General features: G+C 46.0%; 1 protein-coding gene across 1 annotated transcript in view; it reads right to left on the bottom strand.

Moving 5' to 3' along the window:
- Positions 1–1,521: 1,521 nt before the first annotated feature.
- The window catches only part of LRP2 (LDL receptor related protein 2), a 148,796-nt gene continuing 130,481 nt past the window's right edge, over positions 1,522–19,836 (bottom strand). The window contains exons 67-79 of the mRNA XM_057746520.1: positions 19,580–19,745; positions 17,461–17,589; positions 16,205–16,425; positions 15,247–15,423; positions 12,569–12,688; positions 10,586–10,676; positions 9,497–9,564; positions 9,194–9,311; positions 8,538–8,667; positions 7,390–7,497; positions 5,712–5,819; positions 2,511–2,582; positions 1,522–2,333 (exon numbers count right to left, since the gene is read on the bottom strand). Of these exons, the coding sequence (XP_057602503.1) occupies positions 2,172–2,333; positions 2,511–2,582; positions 5,712–5,819; positions 7,390–7,497; positions 8,538–8,667; positions 9,194–9,311; positions 9,497–9,564; positions 10,586–10,676; positions 12,569–12,688; positions 15,247–15,423; positions 16,205–16,425; positions 17,461–17,589; positions 19,580–19,745 (1,670 nt within the window). The 3' untranslated portion in view covers positions 1,522–2,171. The remainder of the gene's footprint in view (positions 2,334–2,510; positions 2,583–5,711; positions 5,820–7,389; positions 7,498–8,537; positions 8,668–9,193; positions 9,312–9,496; positions 9,565–10,585; positions 10,677–12,568; positions 12,689–15,246; positions 15,424–16,204; positions 16,426–17,460; positions 17,590–19,579; positions 19,746–19,836) is intronic.

Here is a 19,836-nt window from a genome sequence, read left to right on the forward strand (position 1 = left end):
TTACGTTGCGCCGTAGTGCACTTCTGCTAGTAAACGTGTTCCTGCGTCATGTGACCAGATACTGAATAGCATCAGCTTGTCCCTGTCTCCAGGTACCCCCCACCCCCCAACCCGGCACAACCTCCTACCAGCTGCTCCCACTGGAGCGAGGAGGGCAGGGGCAGGACCCAGGCTGGGAGAGCCCACCCGGGAGGGGCAACCCTCCCACTGCCGCTCTGACCTGCCAGTGGCAGCTCCCACGGGAGGGAACAGACACGCAGCAGCAGGCTTCCTGGTTCCTTTCCGGGGAGACCCCAAAATGAGGCTAAGCAGGAAACTAATTCCCGCTTTTTAAATTCCCCAGAATAATTTCGTATTCAGCTTAAGGCCAGAGGCAAATATCAAAGCTGGAAATCACAACCACTTTCGGCCTCCCTTTCACTCTGACGTCACACTTCGTGGGCGGATACCGTGGCTCTCACACCCCCCCACAACTGGAGCCCGAATCCCAGGCTGAACAAAACGCTCTCCAGCTGCGACCCTGCTCACTGCTCTCCCATCACAGGTAGATCCGAGATGGGAAACTGGCTCGGGTGTAAGGAAGGAAAAGGGGAGGGGGACATGGATGACTCTGCAAGGGAATTAAGGTGGAAACCTGCAGGTCACTCTCCTGAGCGCACCCCGCCAGGCCTGTCAGGGCTTTGTGAGCTGCTAAGGATTCCTCCTCCTCCCCTCCCTGCACCTGGGGCGTTCCCGGTTCCCCCACTGCCTAGCACGCAAAGGCCCAAGCTGGCTGCGCAGCAAAATACAACTAATTCATGACCCGGGCTTAGGAAGCACGCAGAGAAAGTCTGATAAAATACACATTTATTAAGAATTTTTCAGCAGCATTATTTCCATTTGCTTTTCTAATCAAAGTACATTTCCAAGTAATTACAATAAGCACTCAAAATATGAGCAAAAAATATCTTGAGAACTTGGGAATAAGATCATCAGTAGTACACGTTACATTCATCCATCCGTCTGTTCATACACTCATTCAGTCATTGTTTTAAAAACGCGCAGTATTAGCACAGAGAGCCGGGAACGCTACTTAGTGTGGAAACTGGGTATTCCCGCCACGGTTCCCGCTGTGGAGACTACAGCCGCTGTTCCGGAGGAGAGCTAGGCGCCTCAAAATGTACGATTTTGCCCAGGGACCTAACAAAGCCTCACTAAGAACGGTTTCCCTTTCTATTCATGTTCAACTGAGGAAATAAATAGTCATTATAAGGCAATGTGCACACACAGAAACACAAACCCAGCTGAGGCTTTGCTTAACCAGTGTTTGTTTTGCACCTTCCTTGACGAAGACACAGATCTGCCTTTAGTTAATTCAGCTCCTAAGCCCCAGTTTCTAGGGTAAGTGACCATCAGAGATGCCAGGCAAGCGTGTCCATTCACCTCCAGTCCATCAAACGAAAGTTCATTCAATTAGATACAAACTCTTGGCAGGACGCTTACACTTAATGACACGGGATTTTCTCAGACATTAACATAAAAATGTTGACCTGGCAGCTAGGGAGATGACACACAGGAAACAGTGCGAGGGTTACACAACACAAACACGCAGAAGGGTGGAATGGAATTGCTTCTTCTACCTTCCATGTTATCTGCATCTCTTCCAACAGACTATTCATCAGGTTACATGTAATATTGAACATTAAGTGCCGATGTGTGAAAATGGACCCAAGAGTGGGGCCTGGACTCCCTTTCTTGATAATTCTACAGGGACGAGGAGGGGTGCCTCTTCTGTTGACATGGCGAAAGGCCCCAAGTCAATTCCTTTCTTCAAGGGATCATTTAATGTAATGATCGCCTATCAATTCAGCAGGTACTTTCATTAGCAAATTTAATGATGTGGTAATCTTTCCAAAATTTACAAATGTACAATATATTTATAGCATTACCTTCAGACAGCTTCAGTGCAAAGATATACATATAGTACACTGTGATAATTATTCGTAAAAATATGAGATGAATAAAAAAGACACACAAGGCATGGTTTCCATCAACAGTTCCAACTACAGGAATACAGGGGAAAAATATATTTTTTTAATAAAGTACAGAATGTTCATTTTTTTCATCTGTTTGTAAAAAAAAGTATGTGCACAAAAGTGTGTTTCTAATTATTCCCTAAATAGCTGGCCCAGCTATGCCTCAGAGTCTTCTTTAACAAGAGTTGCGGTGTCTTTAAATGTGTCTTCTGTTGCACTGTAGGTTGGAGTTGAGCCTTTTTTCCAAGAAGTCTTAGCAGCGGGAGAAGGTGATGGAGGTGGGGTCACGACAGTACTGACTTTTGGTTCGTTCTCCATCTACGACCACAAAGAAAGAGGAGTCAGCCATTCATTCCCCTGACGTGATGGGAAACGGTTTTGGGTGAAGGAGACAAATCTTGGCCAATTTGCTCAGAATAACCTGAGTGTACGCCCCATTTTGGCAAGTTACTGCTAAGAAAGAATGCCTGGGCTGAGAAAATCATCAAAAGTTACCTCGGAATAGAATGGATTTTCAAAGTTGGCATTTTGTTTTGGTTTTCGCTTGAAGATACTCCATTTTGTTGCCTAAATGAAAAAAAGGAAACAGAAAACCTTCAGTAATGGAATTTTTTGGTGGGTTTCTTCCCCCCTGCCTAGGTTTTAAAATTTCTTCTCACAGAGGGGAAAAAGCAATTTGGGACCTGGGACCACGTGACCTGGCCCATGCAGTAAATCGTTCAATTCTTCCTAGGATGGGCCCTGAACAGTAACTGAAATTCTTCGGGCTCTTTTCATCTAATTTCCAAACACTCCCTTGATCTGAAATGTATAGTTTACAGAATCGGTGCCCAGGGCATCTAGAGGCTTTGACAGAGACAGGCAAGAGATTTCTTCCGGGGCTGCCTGAAAACTTAAGGAACAAACTGTAACTCTCATTTCCTAAAATGGTGTCTTGACCCTTGGTCACCGCAAACCTATCCTGTCTCCCTTCATCATTTCCTCGGTAATCGTAACCATAGTAACAGCAAAAACAACTGGCATTTGCTGAGTGCTTATGACGCGTCAGGGACTATTCTAAGCGCTTTACAAGCTTCTGATTTAATCTTCCCAACGACTCTGGGAGGGAGATGCTCTTATCATCTCTATTTCGCAGATGAGAGAGAGTCGCAGCAAAATCACTTAACTAAATAGCAGGGAGAGGAGTAGGCAATGCTTCTAGGATACAGGGGCCTCAAAACTGAAGACCCCCCAAGAGAAATCAGCCTAGACTACGATGAGTGGCCCCTGTCTTGCTGAAAAGCTGCCCGTGGTGGCAGTGCTGGTCACAGCTCTGGCTGCCAGATAGGAAACAAGAGAACAGGAGACAAGGAAACAGACAGCCTCCTCCCGCAGGTAGCTGAGGTCGCCCGCGTGTTTCATGGAGTGTCTCTTGCTCTGTAAAAGTAGGAGAGCAACATGTGAAGGAGCGGGGAGCATGGGAATACAGGAGAAGTCGAAGAGGCCATGCACCCACATTTAAGTGAGCCCCTACTCGGCACGTGGCCGCCACCAAGGGGAAGGTGGAAACACGCGGGTCAGAGCCCAGCCTCTGGAAACCTACACTTCAGTGGAGAAGGCCAAAGCGCACTGCTTCAGTATGGAGTGGCCACGTGGAGCTGAGTAAGTATTAACAAGAGAAGTGGTGGTGATTTCCATTGTCATCTCCTTGGGAAATGCAGTGCAGGTCAACACGACTTTTGAAAAGGACAGAACCAAGCCACAGGAGTTCATGTTCGTTGCGTCCTTTGAGCAGATTTACTGATGAAAGAGAAACCCGTGAGCCTCTCTTGCACCTTAATGTCAACCTAGGGTCATCCTAACCCAGGGCTTCTACCACCCTGCCTGTTACCTCAGTTCCCAGGAGGCAAAGTCATAGAAAAATCCCTGGACTGTACCATGGAGGACAGACCTCAGAGGGTCTCAGCTTGAACTGATTACAAAAAAGTGAGAGGAGGCCATGTACTGCGAAGATGGAGATGAGAAAGAAAAGGACTGTGATCGGTAAACGTTTGCTCTCGCTTGAAAGAGTCTCTCAGGGTTTTTGATGACTGACGTGCAGGTCAGAGGTTGCAGTACCCCCATCACGTGCCCCTTCCTGCTCAGCTGGGAGAGAGCTCTGTCTAGGGAAGAGGATCGCTGGACTGGGAAAAAATACCGAGAATATAAAACAGATCTGGCACCGCTGCGGGGTTGAGTCAGACTTGGGGAACCAAATATGTCATATTCAAGTCCTGGTGTCTGTGGAAAATGAGTCTTCCAAATAACTTGTTCAATGTAACTTAAAGGAAAAAAATTCTGTCCCTTGAAAATAAGAAATATGCAAAAAAATGAAAGTGGAAATTCCTTTCTGAGACAACATTCGTGTATGTGTGAGAGTGTAAGAAGGGATTAGTAAATGGGACATGAAAAGGTGGACAGAGGGACCTATCTTGTAAGCTTCCGTTATTAGCATCCATTTAGTTCAACTTTTATTTTGATCCTAAGCAAACAGAACAGGAACCAATGTGTGAGGTGCTGAAAATCCAACATGACTTTGCAGATACCAATCGTGTTTATAGATTCTGCAATGTGCGAGTAGGGATTGCATTGATCCAAAATGGTAAGGTTTCTAACTACCCTTGGGCTTTTGTTTCTTTATATACTTCACAGAAGTCATAGAACCTTAGAACGGAGACATTTCAGATTCTATTGTTCTCAACTGGGAGTGTATGTTTGGGGCCCGGGGGCGGGGAAGCAAATGATTTCTGGGATCACCATGTATTGGGGAAAACACTACTGGTCCTTAGTGGACAGGGGCCAGGAACAAAAATGTCCTGCAATGTATAGGATAGTTTTGTATCACAAAGAACTGTCCCACCCGATAAGCCAGTGGGGAAACATTAAGGACTCTAGTGCCAAGAGGTAAAATAGTTGCCCAGAATCAGACAGCTATATCTGAGATAGCTTCCTATGTGTCTATTAAAACTAATGCTCGACTATCATTTAATCTAAAGTTTGTATCAAGGTTATTTATTGAATTTCTCTCTGTAGAACACACAGTTTACAAATTTCAAAGTGCATACAGACAAGATAGAGAAGATCCATCTAGTGTTTTTTGTTTTTTTTTAAATCTTCAGTAGTAAACACTGGGCCTGGCACACTGAGGGCCCGTTAATGCTAGCTGGATGGTTAGAGGGAAGATGGACAGATGGGTAGACGAAGAGAGTGTAAATCAGTGCCATCTAGTGGTGAACATCAGTAACAGCAGAGCTAAAAACTAACATACATCATTAAGGAAACAAAGACCTACACTGCAGAAAGATTGCACCGCAGGGGAAAGCAAAAGGTCCCCTGTATGGGTCACTGACACCGTGAGGTCTTTATTCATACTGAGTTTTTACCTCAAGATAAATGCCTCTGCTTGGAGAGGCTGGGTCCAGAAGTCTGCCGCCCTGCTTTTCCGTTTCGTCTCCCATGGCACAAGGGACATCATTCCCAGCTCACTGTTAGAATGTAGCTTTGCTCAGTGGAAAGCTGTTCAGTTTATGATTTTTGAAATTATCTTTACTAACTGCCTACACATCCTGGGATCTGTGAGCCTATCACTGCCTCTCTAGTTTGCCTACGATTAAGAAACCCAGCAATTCCAGAGTCCTTCCCAAATCCCACAACCTTTCAGCAGTCAGTCACTGTTACCTGAGTTTCATCGGCACTTGGGGAAGTCGGCTTTGTGTCTGGAGCTAATTCAGCGGGGTTTATGGGACTTCCATAGTTTTTGTTATACACATTTTCAGATTCAGTTACCTGTGTGCATATTGAAGGTCATTATTCGGTTTTGATATAATTTTTGCTATAAAGTTTCTTATCAACGCTTTGGTTCTGTTTGCCACCTTGCTCTCCCACAAACATGACCAGACACCATTTTATCATATGAGACCAACCCTGTGGTCCAGGAATAAACAGCAGTCTCATCTCCCCCAAATCAGGAGCACCGGCTACCAAGCTGTCTATCTGCTGCCTTAATCTTGGAAGGCAAACACCACCATCACTGGTCACACTCTCATTTGGGAACAGCAACCTCCACTGGGTTCTCTCTGGCCCCTTCCTCCCGCTGTTCATTGTACGTTTGGATAAAGGATACTCTGGTTGTATACTGGCAGCCAAATCCTAAAAGAACAGTATGAACTATTCCCAAACTCACTGGTACACTGAGAGTTTTACCTTTGGATACTTAAAATAAAATTATTAATTTCAGAGGACTGCTTAAAAGAGGTTGGATTTTTAAAACAAGAGGCATGATGACATTAATAGCCCTCTAGATATGTTCTGTAACATCCATGTGATTCCCAGGGTCCCTCTTAAAGCACAAATTACCATGGACGTAGAACTCATAAATTACAGGGTAGAAATTCACCCCTTTTCCTGTATTTTTACATTCACCACTTTATTTCTTCTCAAACTTGGAAATGTATTCGTAAACACGGCCTCATTTTATTTCACGGGAAAATGCCACAAATCTATTTCATCATGCCATTAAAGTTTTGCTATCTGGATATTAAAGGAACAGGCAAAACGCTTTCCAGACTCAAATATTGCTGATCTTAAGAAAGCTACTCTTAAAATAAACATTTGTCATATTAAAACGTACTATATCTCGTGAGTTCAAAGGACGTTTAGGTGTCAACAACGGAACTGTATTTTGCCGATGCCCTAGTCGTTCCGACAGAGCAAAGACAGGCTAACAGTTTACGGGCACTGGCAGTGGTACGAGGGCTACTGACCCAAACCTACTGAAGAGTCTGTCCCTTCATCCGTACGTCTGTCTCACCTCCCTGTTCCTCCTAAAGATGAGGGAGTAACAGGGCCGCGGCACAGGAAATCTAGGGATCTCCCTGTGAGTTTTGAAGACCTTTGTACTTTCAAGAAAAGCACGCCAAAGGCAAGCACGGAGGTCACCTCAGATCACAGCCTGGGGTACCAGCGGGGACCCAGAGGGTGCCCAGTGCCCCAAACCTCTCCAGGATGACCTGATGACCATCTTCGCGTTCAGTTCACAGACACGGACAGAGAGCCTGTGGCGTCAGGCACCGTGTTTGCCGAGCCTCTGAGTGCACTCAGACCTCTCGCTCTGACCGCTCCGGATGAAAAGCTCTTGGTTAGCGCCCCCAGAGTGGTTGCCAAAACCCAGGATTCTGACTGTTTTCGGGACTTCTGTCCTTGGGTCAGTCCTGTTACTGCAGACAGTGAAGCTGAGGAAGGGACCAGTGTGCCTCCTTCCAGGGGAGGAAGGTTGGGAGGCCCCTAAAGCCACATCAGTCCAAAGAACAAGATCCGGCAACAGCAACCCCTGAGAGAAAGGACTGTGATTTCTCACCGGGGTGGCTGCTGGCTGAGCCACTTTGACGGCAGTGTCCTTGGAGGCATATGTCGGGTTTTCAAATATTATGGGTGGCTTCCCCAGGTCCATGGCAAAATGTTCACTCTGATGGAGGAAGACAAAAAAAATCATACCATGCTGACCTGATTCATGCACAGAGGAAGGTGTGCGCTCACTCCTCACACCTGGAGGAACGCTAGGGGCTATGGCACGCTGGCCCAAAGAGAACGCGCCCCCCACCTCAAAAAAAAACCCACAAAAAACCCAGCAGACACACAAGACCTCCATCAGGCAATCCATTATGCAAAGTAACATACATGCACCAACTCATCAGCTCAGGAAAACAAAAACACTCTTCCCACATCGGAGTTCTCTATGGCTCCTGAAGGCAGATAATTCACTTCGGGGTTGGCTTCGGACATACACAGAAGGGTAAGCGTGGAAGAGGAGCAAACAGGAGAGGGAGAGGGGGAAAAAAGACAGAATGGGTAATATTATACTTTTAGGCAGGGGCAAAAAGGAAAGATTTGGAGGAAAGGTAGAATACCGAGAATGATTTCCTAACACTGACTGTAGACAGCGCAGTGGATACCAGTCCACTCATAAAGTATTTGGTCCTCACGGGAGGGGTTATTTTACAGCTGGGGACAGATCGATCAAGCTCCATGCCTCCTATCACATACTTAGAAGGTGGCAGAGTCGTGATGCGAACCAACCACTGGCTCTAAAACCACTGTTTATCCCAACACTATACATTGGTGGGAAAATACAGGAGGCTCGGAAACATGTATTTCCCTGCCTCTTCCTTTAAACATACAAAAGTCATCAAATGAAAACAGAATATCACAGTCACTTTCCATTGTTTCCCAAAAAACACAGACTGTTTAAGTTTCCAATTAAACTTAAACTGTTCATGATTCCAGCTCAACAGTGTGGCTTAGATCAGGGGTTGATTTCAGTTTCATTACTAATGTTTTTAGACACATTTCTACAACAAACTTAATGTTTCCTAACTTTGTACAGTGAAGGGGCATCCTGTATTTCATTTTTTTCTACATGAACTTTATTCTTGATAAAAAGTGTTTCCTTGAAAAAAAATGGTAATGATGATAACCTTCAAACAGTCATTTTGAAACCAAACTCACCATCGCCATTGATCTGTCAATAGCAGACTCAGGTCCAAAACCAGATACTCCAATATCCATGTTAACATCATCCCCGGATCTGAAGGTCACCCCATTCCCATGTTCAGAGGCTTTGCTAAGACTACTTAAGCTGAAAAGAAGGAATTAAACAGTGTCTTACTTTAAAACAAACAAAACAATCTTTTGCAATAGTATTCTTTCTTTGTACCTTTTCCTAGCTAACTCTTACTGAAACGAAAGGCTCAATTCCCACTTTGCACTTACACATCACATGCAGGAGAAAATTCCCTGGACCTGGAAATGTTCAAGCACATTCCCCAATGTTTGAGATGGAGGAGAGGACCAGCTGGGCACTTGCAGAAAGCAAGCCTGGTCCCTCACACAGCCAAGGCTGCTCTCCAGTGTAACCTCAATGCCCACCAGTAGGCACAACCCTTTAGACTCTAAAATGTGATCTGTACTCAGGCTTCAGAGAAGCAACCAATTAGGACACTGTGATCTGAAGTGACTGCTTTAAGTTCAGTATTTTTTGTTTCTGCAGAATAGGTGAACTGCCCAGGATGCTTTTTGAACTTAAAAAAAGAAAAACTAAGTTATTCACGTGGTTACAGATCACACAGACTTCTAAAATCAATATTGCACATAATGAAACTGACCTGGACAGCTTGGGCAGAGACGGCAAAAGGGAGCCCGTTTTCCGATAGTGGAAAAATCCCAATGTCACTAAAGCTGCAATTACGAGGATCAGAATGACCGTCAACAGCACGGCCGCGGCTGTCAGAGGGAAGGAGAAGCAAACATATGAACGCGAGGAGAAGGAAAAGAGCCGGCAGACTCAGCAGCAGGGCCTGAGGGCTAGAACCATTCCTTCTCCAAAAACTGAGTTAAACGGAATGTAGACACCACTTGACGAAGGGACCGTGCTACCTTCCCAGGTCCCTCACATTCTTAACACTTACTTGTTCCAGGAGGAATGCCTTTTGAAAGCCCTATTCCACAATAATCTCCCGTGTAGCCACTAGGACATCTGAAAAGAGAAGAGGAATCGTTCAGGAGCTATTGCTTTCTTAGGCTTTGATTGGAATCTGACGGTGGAAAGTCACTTGAGGGGACAGCTGTGGCATCTACAGCCATCCTCATCAAATAAACCTATTGGTGTCTAATCTACGGAACTCCTCCTTGGAGAGTAAAACTGGAAACTTTTTTTTTTAAGCTCTTTATTGGAATATAATTGCTTTACACTCTTGTACCAGCTTTTGAGGTACACCAAAGTCAATCAGCTGTATTTATACATCTATCCCCATATCCCCTCCCTCCTGCGACTCCCTCCCGCCCTCCCTGTCCTGGCCCTCTAAGGCATCACCCATCATCGAGCTGATCTCCCTTTGCTATACAGCAACTTCCCACTAGCTATCTATTTTACAGTTGGTAGTGTATATATGTCTATGCTACTCTCCCACTTTGTCTCAGCGTCCCCTTCACCCCCCGCCCCCCAGAACTGGGAACTTTTATTGTGTTCTTTCCTTTGACCTCTTTCATTAAATATCACCCTGCTGCGTGTTAAAAGCTTTCTCGATAATTCTCTCCTCTCCACATCTTTAGCACAGTCTCTGCTCCTCGAGAGCGCCTAGCACTGCAACAGCTCTGCTGACAGCTGCTTCCCACAATCCAATTATAATTAGCAATCCCAGGTGAGCCGGAAACAGGGGTTGTCATTTCTCTCACTCCTTGCTCCCCAAAGTGAGGCCCACAATTCTGTGGCATCTCCGGGAGCTTGTTAGAAATGCAGAGTCCCTGCAAATGAGATGGGCATTTTTTCCAGAACCCCAGGGGACTCTAACGCACATTATAGTCTGAGAAGCACTGCCTGCGTTCTCTGTGGACGCCCCCACTGGAGAGCAAGCTGGTTATGATGTGAAAATTAGCGACCGGGCAAGGTTCTTGTATTTGTTTATCTGGCTACTTTTAGGTCTCAAATGCCCCCCGCCCAACCTCACCCCCCCAGAAGATGCAAGACCTACAGCTCAGACCTCAACATTCAGACTTACTTGCATTTGGGGAGGTCATTCTTATCAAAATAGCAGTTTCCTCCGTTCATACATCTGCATGGAGGGGGCATGATGACAGGACTTTCGATGGCTGCAGAGAGGGAAAGCCACATGTTAGCAGCACTGGGTAGAGCACCCCACCGTGCAAACCTGCTTCAGCCCAGGCCCGGCATGGGGAGTGGGCGGGGTGGGGCAGCGACGGAGTCTCCCCTTTAAATGTTACCGTCCCCTTAAGTCAGATGAACTTCTTTATCAGTAAGGTCTTGGGGAGTAACATACATTTGGCAGAAAAAAAAAAAAGGCAGTTTATAGCATTTCCCTCCCCCACAACACAGTGGAGAGACAGACTCCAGAACACACACTAACAGTTAAAAAGGCCATCGTGGTAAAAAGGAAATCTCTTAGCACATTCACATTTTTGTTTGCAGTTTTCGGAATTCTTCTCTTTGAACCCAGTTAAAATCAAGAGTTCACTTTAGGCGCACCCCGCAACTTCCACGGAAGGCTCCGAAGCATCAGTAACCCACTGATGGATAAACGGACATGGAATAAATAGACGCTTTGGAGACAGCTGGCTGGAGAGCTCCTCATTTCTGCAGACTTTCAGAGCTGCCCTTGCTAAAGGGCACTATTCCCCCAGGGGCGCTGGGATGAGAGTGGGGACAGGGGAAGGGGCAGGGGCCGTGTTCACTCGCTGAGCGCATCCTCTAAACCTGCCGCCTCCTCAGCCTGGTTGGGAAGAGGCAGCGGGCGGTACCCTGCTCAACCGCTTGCTCCCCCTGGTGGCAGAACACGGTCACGCCTCTTCATTTCCCCATCAGCCAAAACACCGGGAAGCGCCCAAAGGCGGGAGCCGCCCCTGAACTGCAGGATGGCTTTCTAACGCCCTTCCCAAGCACTGGATACTCGTCAGGGACACTGACTAGTTACGCTGTATGGCTTCTTAACTCCTTAATTTAAAAGAGTCCCTGAAGGACACGAATAAAGACGCAGATGTAGAGAATGGACTCGAGGACACGGGGATGAGTGGCCGGGGGGCGAAGGGGGAGCCAGGACAAAGTGAGAGAGTAGCAGAGACATACATACACTACCAACTGTAAAACAGATAGCTAGTGGGAAGCTGCTGTGTAACACAGGGAGGTCAACGCGATGATGGGTGGTGACTTAGAGGGGTGGGATAGGGAGGGTGGGAGGGAGTCGCGGGAGGGAGGGGATGTGGGGATGTATGTATAAATACAGCTGATTCACTCTGGTGTACCTCAAAAACTGGCACAACTGTGTAAAGCAATTACATTCCAAAAAAGAGCTTTGAAAAAAATAAAAAATAAAAGTCACTGAAGAAAGGTCTTGCCAAGAGCAGAGCATCTACAGCACCGGGGACGAGAATCAAACCACAGCTCACTGACTCCAGCTTCCAACTCCCAACAGTAAAAGGCATATTTTAACATGTGGCCCTTTTCCAGTGGTCTAAATGAGCATGTGGGAAAACCAGTGAACCTCCTCTAGGCCTCCCCTCTGTACTGGGGAAGCCCCCACCCCGCCACCTCAGGAACCTGGTCCTTCCCCTTGAGAAACTCCTGTTAAGGCTGGATAGATTCTGGGGCGACTGGGCTCCAGAATGGGGTGGAGAAAGGACGAGGAGGCCTTACAGCAAACTCACGGTTCGGAATGTCTTTATAAGACAACACAACCGTCGATTTAGGGGCACTGGATCTAAATGTCTGCAGATTTTGGCAAATAATTCTCAGAAATCATTGGAGCGCAAGTTCTGTTGGGCCCTTTAAGTCCCACTCAGCTCTGTTCATATGTTCCACATCTCCCATCCCTCTTTCTAGCCATCCCCACTCTGTTCGGCAGGAGACCAGTACACAAGGATTCTTCAGGCCCCTGAGAAAGGTGAAGCAGCGGCAAGGGAAGCTTCTTCAGCAAGGAAGGCACAGGAGCTCTGCCAGGCCCCCGTGGCCACCCAGGCAGGGCCCCTACCTGCATCACACTCAGTGACGCTCCCTTCTACAAATCTGGAGCCCTGCGGACAGGCACAGGTGTATCCCTCGGGTCTCAGAAGGCAAAGGTGGCTGCAGACCTTTTTACAGCGGTTGGGCACTGGAAAGCAGAAGACAACAGGGGTTAGTTTCTAAGGAGGGAATGAATACCCCCACCAAGGACATGCCCATCCACTGAACTGTGGCCAGGGAACATCAGCTCAAGCAGCATCCCAACACCTTTATGTAGACCGCGTGCCACCTGGCAACTCACCCTCGTTTACACTACCTTCTCCTGCCACCCCAGCAACGTGGCACAGTCCCTCCCCGTGCCCTCCATCTCATTTCTCTACCCCTCACATTTTCTACTGGCATCACTTATCTCCCCCATGTCCCTGGCAGGTATGGAAGGTAGATGTCTGCCTGGTTCACTGCATGACTTCAAAAATCAATCAGCGCTAAGCACTTTGAGATACTTCAAAAAGGTCAGTAAGATGCCATTATTATATCAAGATTTGCCATCACCCAAGTTTGGATAGATTACTAAGTGTGGTCCAGCCAAAGCATACATTGGATGTGATTTCCACCCCCTGCTCCCCAAGGAGAACTTTCTTCTGGGCTTCAGTTTCGTTATTTGCAAGATTAGAGAATTTAGAGCTATGATTATCAGAATAATCAAAATTATTGATGTCCCGTCACAGAAATCCAGAGTTAAATCGGTCTGGGATGGAGCTCAGATATTACCATGAAAAGCACCTCAAAATAATTCTAGAGTCTCCTGAACATAGCTTAGCATATATTATAATTTATCCAAGGACTAGATGGTCTCTAAATTCCTTCTTAGACTAACATTCTGTAATCCAGATTCTCTGTCATGCAAAAACGTGACCATAGACAAGGCATGACTATAAAATAATAAGGTATACTTCAAAAGCCTCACTCAAAACCTGTCCCATGACCATTTCTTCAGCTCTCTAGAGCAGAGCTTTCAAATTTTAATGTCGTACAAATAACCTGGGGAATCGGATTCAAAAGGGCTGGGGTGAGGCCGGAGAGTCTGCACTTGCAACCGACCCCTATATTGTACCAACGCTAATGACCCGAGGCCCACACTTTGAGTACAGCAGGGGTTCTCAAAATGTGGTTCCTGAACCAGCCACGTCAGCATTACCTGGGAACTTGTCACAAATGCAAATCCTCAGGCTTCCTCAGGCATATTCAGTCAGAACCCCCACCCCGGTTGGGGCCCAGCACTCCGTCTTCAAGACGCTCTCCAGACATTTCTGACTCACGCTAAACTCGGAGAGCTCTTGGTCCGGAGTACATGTTCATCTGGCACAGCTGGGCTGAGCCTCTGGCCCACACAACCATCCGCACTTTGCAAAGGAGCCTCAGCGTATCAGCTGCCTGAGATGCTTTTCAGGGAAAGTCTCCAGACTTTCCTCTGCCTGACTCCTGGGCTGTCTTCTCTACAGCGGCCGGAGGGGGCTCCACGGTATGCTGGGCTCTCCCCTCCTGCCTTTGAAACTGCCAAACATAACAGCGCAGGAGCATTTAGGACACAAGAGCTGTTATATCAGTGGGGTCTGGAATGTTTTGGAGACGGTCTGGAGAGGAGCAAACACTACCAGGAGCACGAGGGGGCTGATCCCTAGAAAAGGCATTTGCCGCCAGTGTAATCTCCTGGAAGCCTCCGTTCTGCGCTTCAGTTTGTCGAGACTGGTTCAGGCTCTCAGAGCATCAGAGAACTCAGGGGGACCTCAGGCTCCACATTTGTTTCACATACAGGGATCAGAAGGGAGATGACTTGTCAAAGGTCACACAGCCATAGAATGCAATCTGGAACTGGGTACGCTGCCAACTGGACCAGAACAGAAAGATGCTGAGCTTTGGGTTGGATGGAATTGACTTTAAAAATCATTTCTGGGTTTAAAGCTTATGCACTGGTTTTGTGATGGGCACACCCATTACTAAATCTTTCCCATCATCAGTTTCCTTACTTATGAGATGAGAATCAAACTTCTTTATAAGTTTTGGGGAAGATTAATTGAAGTGCAGATGTCTGGTTTAATGCTGAAGAAAGAATCTGACGTATAGAACTTAGTAAAAGTGTGTTTCCTTTCCTCACTTCAAAAATGTCCTTTCCCTTTCACATTACTCCACACAATGAAGGATGAATTAGAATACAGGTAACCTGAGGAAACAGGACCCAGAACTAAGAAAATGAGAAAGAAGGGAGGATGTAGAAACGCAACCTTTAAGCTTTAAGCAAAGGCTCGCATAGGTCAGGATGACTTGACTAGCCTGGCCTTGATATTGCTAGAGTGGGTAAGACTTCCGATGTCCACAAAGCCTATTACGTGACTTGTCAACGCAACTTACATTTAGCAGGGGGTCTGACACCTACTGGATTCCGTGGCCTAAGAGTACATCCCCACAACTCCAAGCAACAACAAGTACTGAAGTATTTTTACTTCACATCTGCTGGTAGTGTGCATCATTTCATTTGATTTCCAATTTTATCTTTCTTTGATCAAAATGGTTCAAATACACACAGACACACACACGCACACACGTTTCAGGCACAGGGAGATCAGCCTATTATTATCCACCACTGTTATTATTTTTTTTTATCCAAAAAACATATAGCCATTAATTTGAAATAAGGTTGGTGACTACCTGACTGATTATATCTCTGTTGATGGAAGATTCGAACTTGGGTGAGCCAAGGGTTCACTACCAGCAGTTTCTCTTTCCCGGCACGCCCAAACTTATCTTGGACCCATACTTCTCCCTTATCCTTAGATGTCCAGTATAACTGGCTCTCGAAGATGTCCAGGCTGTAAGGGTTCATTGCTGTTCACCCACAGGGGAAAAGCAAAACAAAACAAGGTTATTGAAAAGAAGACACCCGAGCCCCACTTCTAGGTCAGAAGTCAAACTGCTCGGATCAGTCTCTAAGGCGACACCTTAAAATTCCAGCAACATTCAGGCAGACTCTCCGGACACATGACTGTGAACATGTGCTGTGCCAGGAGACCCAGACGACAGGAGTTAAAGGAGATCAGTGCCTGCCGGTTGACACAAATTCAGGGGACTCGCTCGCTTTCAAGTTGCTGATTTTGTTTTATTTTTAGAAAACAATCTGTATGGCAGAGATTTTTTTTCCTTTGAACATAAGATACCACTTATAGGGAAAACCTGATCTGTACTGGATTGCGGCAGCTCTGTAGAGTCTAGATAAGAGAACAAAATGCTTCTCTCCTAGATGTTTCCACTTGTGCATAAAAAGCAATCTAGCACATTAAAAACTAATGTATCTCGAGGTGGTTAGACACAGATTACCACTGGAACACACGATCGCCACCTCTATCAGGGCAACCGAACAAGCAAGGGTTATTTCAACAACTGCTGCTGAGAGCAGTTTTTTTAATTACAGAAGAAGTACAAAAAGGACTTAATATTTGCTAATAGGTTCATCTGCATTTAAATCAGCAGCTGGCCGCTAGGCAGAGTGGTATCTAAGACACTATATAAACCATCTCCTAAGTTAGGGTTGCTTCTTGCGAAAATGGGCAAAAGAGAGTGGAAATACATTAATTATTTACTACATGAAATTCTAAGTGAAATTTCTAACCTGCAGTTGCAACAACTCTCCTATCGGTCCCATCGTATTTGATGGTTTCAATAATGTCCTCCTTGAGGTCACTCCAGTAGACCCGGTCACCATTCACATAATCTATACAAAGGCCGGTTGGCCAACCAAGGTCCTCCTGAACTAGGACTTTCCGATGCTGCCCATCCATCCAAGCAGACTCGATTTTAGGTTCCTTGCCCCAGTCTGTCCAGTACATAAACCTGTAACAGAAGGTTTCCTCATGGTAGCATCTCATCTAGTGGAGAAGTCAACTCGTTTTCAAAGGGGCCTGGGTCCTAAAAGATGCTATTTTTATCCTTTACACAAGACAGGGAGAGAAAGAAGGGAGCCCATGCATCTGTGATCTATCCTTCCTGAGAACTGCACTTTCCCAACAGAAACTGGCTGGCCCTGTCCAAGGATATACATCCAGACCCCTTAAAATACATAATCACAAAAGCTGTTCATTCTTCCACAAAAAAATTTCTCGCACGCCCACTGTGTGAGAAGGCACTAATCCTGTGTTCGGAACGTGTCAGAGAACAAAACAGATTCCTTCCCTCACGGAGCTTACATTCTCACTCTTTGAAAATGTATTCTTTTGCATCCAATTAATACTTAATTGTGGAAGAACTGAGTGGACCAGAAAGGATGGGAGGAGCAGGGCAGTTATGAACATGGCGTGATGGGCAAACACTGCACCAAGCAAAGCCCTGGCGAAGAGCTCCAGGTAACACGGCATCAAGGAAGCCATACCTCCCTGATGCTACCAGTTCTTCCGATTTTTCAAGCCAAAAACATAAATATTAAAAAAAAATTTTTTAACGTTATCTACTAAGTTTACAAAAAAGAAAAAAAAAAAGAAACTTAAAGCTCTGTGAAGGTCAAGTCCAATACGTGTATGGGCCATATTTAGCCCATCAGCCACCACTTCACAATCTCTCGTCTAAACCAATCAGCAGATGTTGCTCAATCCTTAAATTCTATTGAGAAAGGTGTGGATTTGAGACAAACTGTGCTGTGGAAAAAATGTGGCCAGAGTCTTTCCCCTTACACACTGTCTGTCTTCTGAAGCCTCTTTGGTCCTAAGTGATCTTTAGGGCATATTATAATTCTTAAAAATAGTCACAGGTGCCACTCAAAAAAATCCAAGGACAATTTCAGTACAATTAGGAAAAAAATAATTGAAGACATAATTTTTTTTGAGAATCCAGTGGAAAATATCTAGAACATTAAGGCCTCCTTTAAGTACTTACCCTAGTTTGGGATTCACAACTATTGCAGCTGGTTGATCCAGTTGAGTAGAAATCAGCCACTTTCTGTACCTTCCATCAAGTTCAGCCACCTCGATCCGCTGACTCCTGGCATCTGACCAGTAAATATGCCTGAATTTAGAGAGACAAAGTTTAACAACTGAAAAGTCGAGACTGGACTTCTGGGGAAGAGGTGTGAAGATGAGAGCATCTAGTTTGGAAGTTCTGGCCAGCAAGACAGCTACTCAGACACCAGTGATGGGAGCACAGCCTCCCTCTCTCAGGAATACCCCAATCTCTGCAGCCACATGGACATTTGCGGGAAGTTACCAGTGATGGGGTGTAGGATGAAGGGGATATTCAGGCAAAGCAGCTGAATCAGCCAGGATTGGCCGTGACGGTAAGCATCACATCTGGCATTCTTGTGAGATAACTGCATCCAGGTAGGAGCTGGAAGGCACTCTGGGCTGGCCCTTTCATTCTGACTGCCTATGAGTCAGCTTCCTCCTCAGCAAGAGCCCTCTGGAACCACTAGGAATCTAGCATCAGCTCTAAGGGTGGGTGGAAATAGCCATTCAAAATAACAAACTCAGCACAACTATCCTGCCCTTATTCCACCCCTAAGGTCTCAGTCTCTTACAAGCAGAAAGAGTTCCAGGTCTCAGTCTCTTACAAGCAGAAAGAGTTCCAGCAGTTTCTTAAATTCGCTCATTCATTAAGGCTGAGAAAGAGGTAAAACGCCAAACAAGAAGACAGATCTGCCATTGCCTGGCTGGTTTTCAGAAGGAAGTGCTAACGTCTAGAGCTTCCAGCTCCTGACTCTCTGAGGTCTTATTTCCTGACAGAAGTTGCTGAAATGAGTCTCCTGTTATCCTGCAGGCACAGTGGTACCTACTTAACTTCTGCAGAGATGCTCAAGTCTTCCAGGAACACTAGACAAAGTGCGTGAAAAGGTGAAAATTAATACTACAAATGACTCCCTGTTCTCCCAGAGCGCAGCAAACATTTTCCTTTATTAGTTCATTTCAAGGACATAAGGGATTCTACAAATGCTTGAGTTCTGATTCTAATATAATCACATTCCCATAAATGTCATTCCAACCCAAAGCTCTTCCTTGAAGAAGGACTTTACTAATTCTTCCACATCAGCGTGCCTCTCATGCAACTATCCAATGACACACCTACTCAAGGTTCTTCTTTAGGCATCATCCAAAATGTCTGGCTCTGGTCCCTGGGGTTCTAGAAGGTCTAAAAGAGCAAATCAAAGCTAACACCTTGGGACTTTCCTGGTGGCGCAGTGGTTAAGAATCCGCCTGCCAATGCAGGGGACATGGATTTGATCCCTGGTCTGGGAAGATCCCACATGCCGCGAAGCAACTAAGCGCGTGCACCACAACTACTGAGCCTGTGCTCTAGAGCCCGTGAGCCACAACCCCTGAAGCCCCTGTGCCTAGAGCCAGTGCAATGAGAAGCCTGCACACCGCAAAGAAGAGTAGCCCCCGCTTGCTGCAGCTAGAGAGAGCCTGCACACAGCAACGAAGACTCAACACAGCCAATAAATAAATATTTATTTAAAAAAAAAAGCTAACACCTCTATTAAATGAAACCTAAAGACTAAACAGAAAAGTCAAATTTCCAATCTGTTCAGACAACATACCTGCTAAAATTTAACACAACAGGTGGATTATTCCTCCTCAAAATAACTACCACAAAGAAAAATGTTTCATCTCAGCTGCTTTGCTGGTAGAACACAAGCCTATCCCATTTCTTCATAAAATAGACAGTGCTGCCACACTGAAAGCTCATTTTGGAATCCAGAACTCTGTTGGCAAGAATGCTCTCCTAGAAATAATATTTCTTAGATATAATCTTGACCTTGGGGCTTCTCCCAAGGTCAAAACTTCCATGGTACACACAGAATATAGGAAGTGATAAGGTTTAATATGACGCACTGGGTAAGCGGAGGTAGCTGCCGGGGTAGAGCAAGCCCAGGCGTCACCCAGCTGCCCCCGAGGCTGAGTGTACCCATAACCTGGCCCAGTTTAACTCGTGTGCAGGTGAGCAGAGGGGAGCTGCGGCCAGGAAAACAGAAGAGGCAAGAGGAGAACGAAGGTGAACATACCTTCCAACCCAGTCCACTGCTACTCCATCTGGCTGCACTATGTATTTCAGGTCCAGACTCACTTCCTCCACAGGATTATTGCTGCCGGACTCAAAGTTGGGGATGTAGGCACGTTTGAGAGCACCAAAGTTAGAGCCGTGCCCGAGCACAGTGTAATACACCACACCTGGGAGGCGAGACACACAGGTCAGGGGCGTGTTTCGAACATCAGGCAAGGGTCTAATCAGGCGAAGTACTGTGCATTCATTCTCTACCTC

Source organism: Hippopotamus amphibius, chromosome 8 (assembly GCF_030028045.1).
Source record: "Hippopotamus amphibius kiboko isolate mHipAmp2 chromosome 8, mHipAmp2.hap2, whole genome shotgun sequence".
Lineage (NCBI taxonomy): Eukaryota > Metazoa > Chordata > Mammalia > Artiodactyla > Hippopotamidae > Hippopotamus > Hippopotamus amphibius.